The sequence below is a fragment of the Rhinopithecus bieti genome, unplaced genomic scaffold (genome assembly GCF_001698545.2).
Source record: "Rhinopithecus bieti isolate Rb0 unplaced genomic scaffold, ASM169854v2 scaffold_22548, whole genome shotgun sequence".
Classification (NCBI taxonomy): Eukaryota; Metazoa; Chordata; class Mammalia; order Primates; family Cercopithecidae; genus Rhinopithecus; species Rhinopithecus bieti.
The window spans coordinates 370,540-373,468 of NW_016810469.1; the positions used below are offsets into that span (position 1 = coordinate 370,540).

The following is a 2,929-nucleotide window of genomic DNA, read 5'->3' on the forward strand; positions in this document are numbered from 1 at the left end:
CGTGAGTGTGTACGCGGACGGTAGGGGGGCCGTGAATGAAGCCCCAGCGGCCAATCAGCACGGCCGGCGCGCGGGACCCCGGGAGCGACGCCCAATGGAGAGCTCTGGGCGGCCGGGCAGGGCGGCGGGCGGGCGCGGGGGCGGGCGGGCCGGGAAGGCGGCTGCCATGGGCGGCGGCGGTGGTGGGCTCCCCCGGAGCCCGCCGAGCGGCGTCGGGTCTTTAGCCGGCGGAGCGAAGGCGCGGGTCCCCGCAGACGGAGCGGGCGGCGGGCGGCGGCGCGGCGCAGGCGCCCGGGCGGCCCCATTGGCCAACCACGCGCAATCCCTGCCGCGGGCCCCGGTGGCCGGAAGCCGGGGCACCCGGCCGCTTCAATGCACCCCGGAACGCCCGCGGCGGCAGCGGCGGCCGGCTGCGGCGGCCGAGCGACTGCACGCAGGGCCGCTTACCGCGAAGTGCAGAAGCTGATGCACCACGATGGCTGGGCGCCGGGCGCGGGCCACCCGTGGGGCCCTAGCGCACCCCCAGTGGCTACCACGGGAGGAGGCGGGCGGCGGCGACTGGGCCGGGGCCCGCCACCGTAAAGAAAGGCAAGGCGGGCGGCGGCGGCCCAGGCCGAGCGACGACGGCGGTGCGCGGGGAGTTTCCACGCTGCGCCTGGTGCACCAGGGGGCGGCCCACCGCGGGCGCGGCATGGGCGCAGGCCAGCACGGCGCCACCACTGGGCCGGCCATTGTCGCCGTCGCACGCGCGGCCGGCGGGGGCACCAGCCAGCCGCTCGGCTGTACGCGCCAGGCGGCCTTACCCGGGCGGCGGCCCGGCGGCGGGCCCTGGCCGGGATGCCTGCTTTCCCTGTCGCGGCGGCGGCCGGCGGCGGCCGGCCGGCGGCCGGCGCCTGCCACCACGCGCTGCCCCACGAGGACGCCACGAGGCGCAGCCTGCAGCCGTCGCCGCCGCCGCATCTGCGGGCGCCACGGACACGCACACGTACATGCACACGGCGGCGGCCTGCACCGCGGCGGCGGCGACCGCACCCGCGCGGCGGCGCGCGCCCTCATCGTGGGCGAGCCACTCGACGAGGATGCTCCCAGCCTCGGACGACCCTGGAGCAGTTCGCCAAGCCAGTTCAAGCAGCGGCGCCCATCAAAGCTGGGCTTCACGCCAGGGCCGACGTGGGGCTGGCCCGCTGGGCAACGCTCGTACGGGGCGTAACGTGTTTCTCGCAGACCACCATCTGCCGCTTCGAGGCCTGCAGGCCTGAGCTTCAAGAACATGTGCAAGCTCAGCCGCTGCTCAACAAGTGGCTGCGAGGAGACCGACTCGTCCAGCGCAGCCCCACCAAACCTGGACAAGGATCGGCGGGGCAGGGGCCGCAAGCCGCAAAGAAGCGCCAGCGTCCATCGAGGTAGCGCGTCAAAGGCGCGCTCGAGAGCCACTTTCTCAAGCTGCCCCAAGCCCTCGGCGCACGAGATCACTAGCGGCTTGGCAGACCAGGCCTGCCAGCTGTGGGGAGAAGGAGGTGTGCGCGCCTCCTGGTTCTGCAACCGCGGCAAGAAGGAGCAAGCGCATGACCCCTGCGGCCCGGCGCGGGCCACCCCGCCCTATGGAACGATGTATACGCGCCTGGGGAGCTACGGCCCGCGCGGTGGCGGCGCATCGCCACCCTCCGGCCGCCCCCGCCCCGCCGCCCCGCCGGCCCGGCCGCTGCACCACCACCACACCACACATTGCCCGGCCCGTGGCAGTGACCCCGCCGGGCCGGCCCCCCGCCGGCGCGCTGCAGGGCGCGGGCGCGCAGCCCGCCCGCGGCCTGGACTCTTTTGTTCGGTTGCTTTGGATTTTACAAAAAAAAAAAAAGCCCAGAAACTTTCGAACAAAACCAAACACCCGGACGACCCTCTCCGGTGAGCGGCGAAGACGGCCCGGTAGGCTGCGTCGCCCGAGCCCCGGGAGAGAGGAGCGAAGATCCGGAACTCGCCAACTCACCCCGGGCATCCTGTCCGCCGCCTGCTCTCTGCCCCCATCCCCTCGACGACCCCCGCCCCTGCCCCCCGGGCTGTTCGGGGCCGGATCCCGGCAGCGGCCTCCCCAAAGCGACAGGTAACGCGGTGCGGGGTTAGGGATTCCCCGGGAGAGAGGACCAAGCGAGGAGAGTTCTCCATCCCCTCTCCCCGCGTGGACTCCTGAGCCTGCGGGTCCAGGGTGGGGGGCTGTCACTTTATTCGCTACACACCTCTTCTCTCCTATAAGGATGCGCCCCACCCCTTTTCCCCTTTCTCCGGGCTTGGTTTTTTTACGGTTTTATTTATTCGTGGAGCCTCTCGGCTCCTGGGGTCCTTCTAACTCCGCCCGCGCCCTTAATTTAAATCGCTGTATACTGTATTTATCGGGGCCCCGGAGGGGAGGTCGCGAGAGCCGCGTCTGTGTATAAAAGCAGGAAATAGCCAAAGCTTTAATCTAGCCTAATTTATTTTTCCCCTTATCTTTCCCTACCCTACCCCCCAAAAAAAGCAAAAAAAAAAAAAGAAAAAAGAAAAAAAAAGCTAACAAAAAAAAATTCGAGTGTTCATTTTTCGTTTCGTTTCATCCGAGCCCCAGCTTGGTTCCCGGCCACGCCGGAGGGGTCTGCGCTCCCACATACCCAGATGGGAAGGGGCTTCTGCCCTGCTGCAGACCGACGGCCGCACAGCGGGGCCCCTGCTCCCCGCGGGGCCCTGCCCTCCTGGCCACACCAAACGAAACTTGGAAAAGTTAGAGAGATTTTTTTTTAACCAGCTGTAGAAATAAGCCGTTCCCTGAGAACCCTCCGCCTGATTCCCTGCAGCTTCCCTCTGCTCCCTTTCCAGCCCGCCGGGATTGCGGGATGCCAGGGGAGGCCGGGAGAGAAATTCCCCAAGTTTGGGGTGAGGTGGGAACCATGTAAATATGTGA

At 68.8% G+C, this 2,929-nt stretch overlaps 1 protein-coding gene across 1 annotated transcript; it reads left to right on the forward strand.

The window, feature by feature from the left end:
* Positions 1 to 475: 475 nt before the first annotated feature.
* Positions 476 to 1,746, forward strand: POU3F1 (POU class 3 homeobox 1). The gene is given in 10 exon segments (XM_017892099.1): positions 476 to 985; positions 1,124 to 1,159; positions 1,162 to 1,254; positions 1,256 to 1,405; positions 1,408 to 1,443; positions 1,445 to 1,558; positions 1,560 to 1,580; positions 1,582 to 1,632; positions 1,634 to 1,714; positions 1,717 to 1,746. Coding segments are annotated over 10 exon segments (1,122 nt in total).
* Positions 1,747 to 2,929: the final 1,183 nt, after the last annotated feature.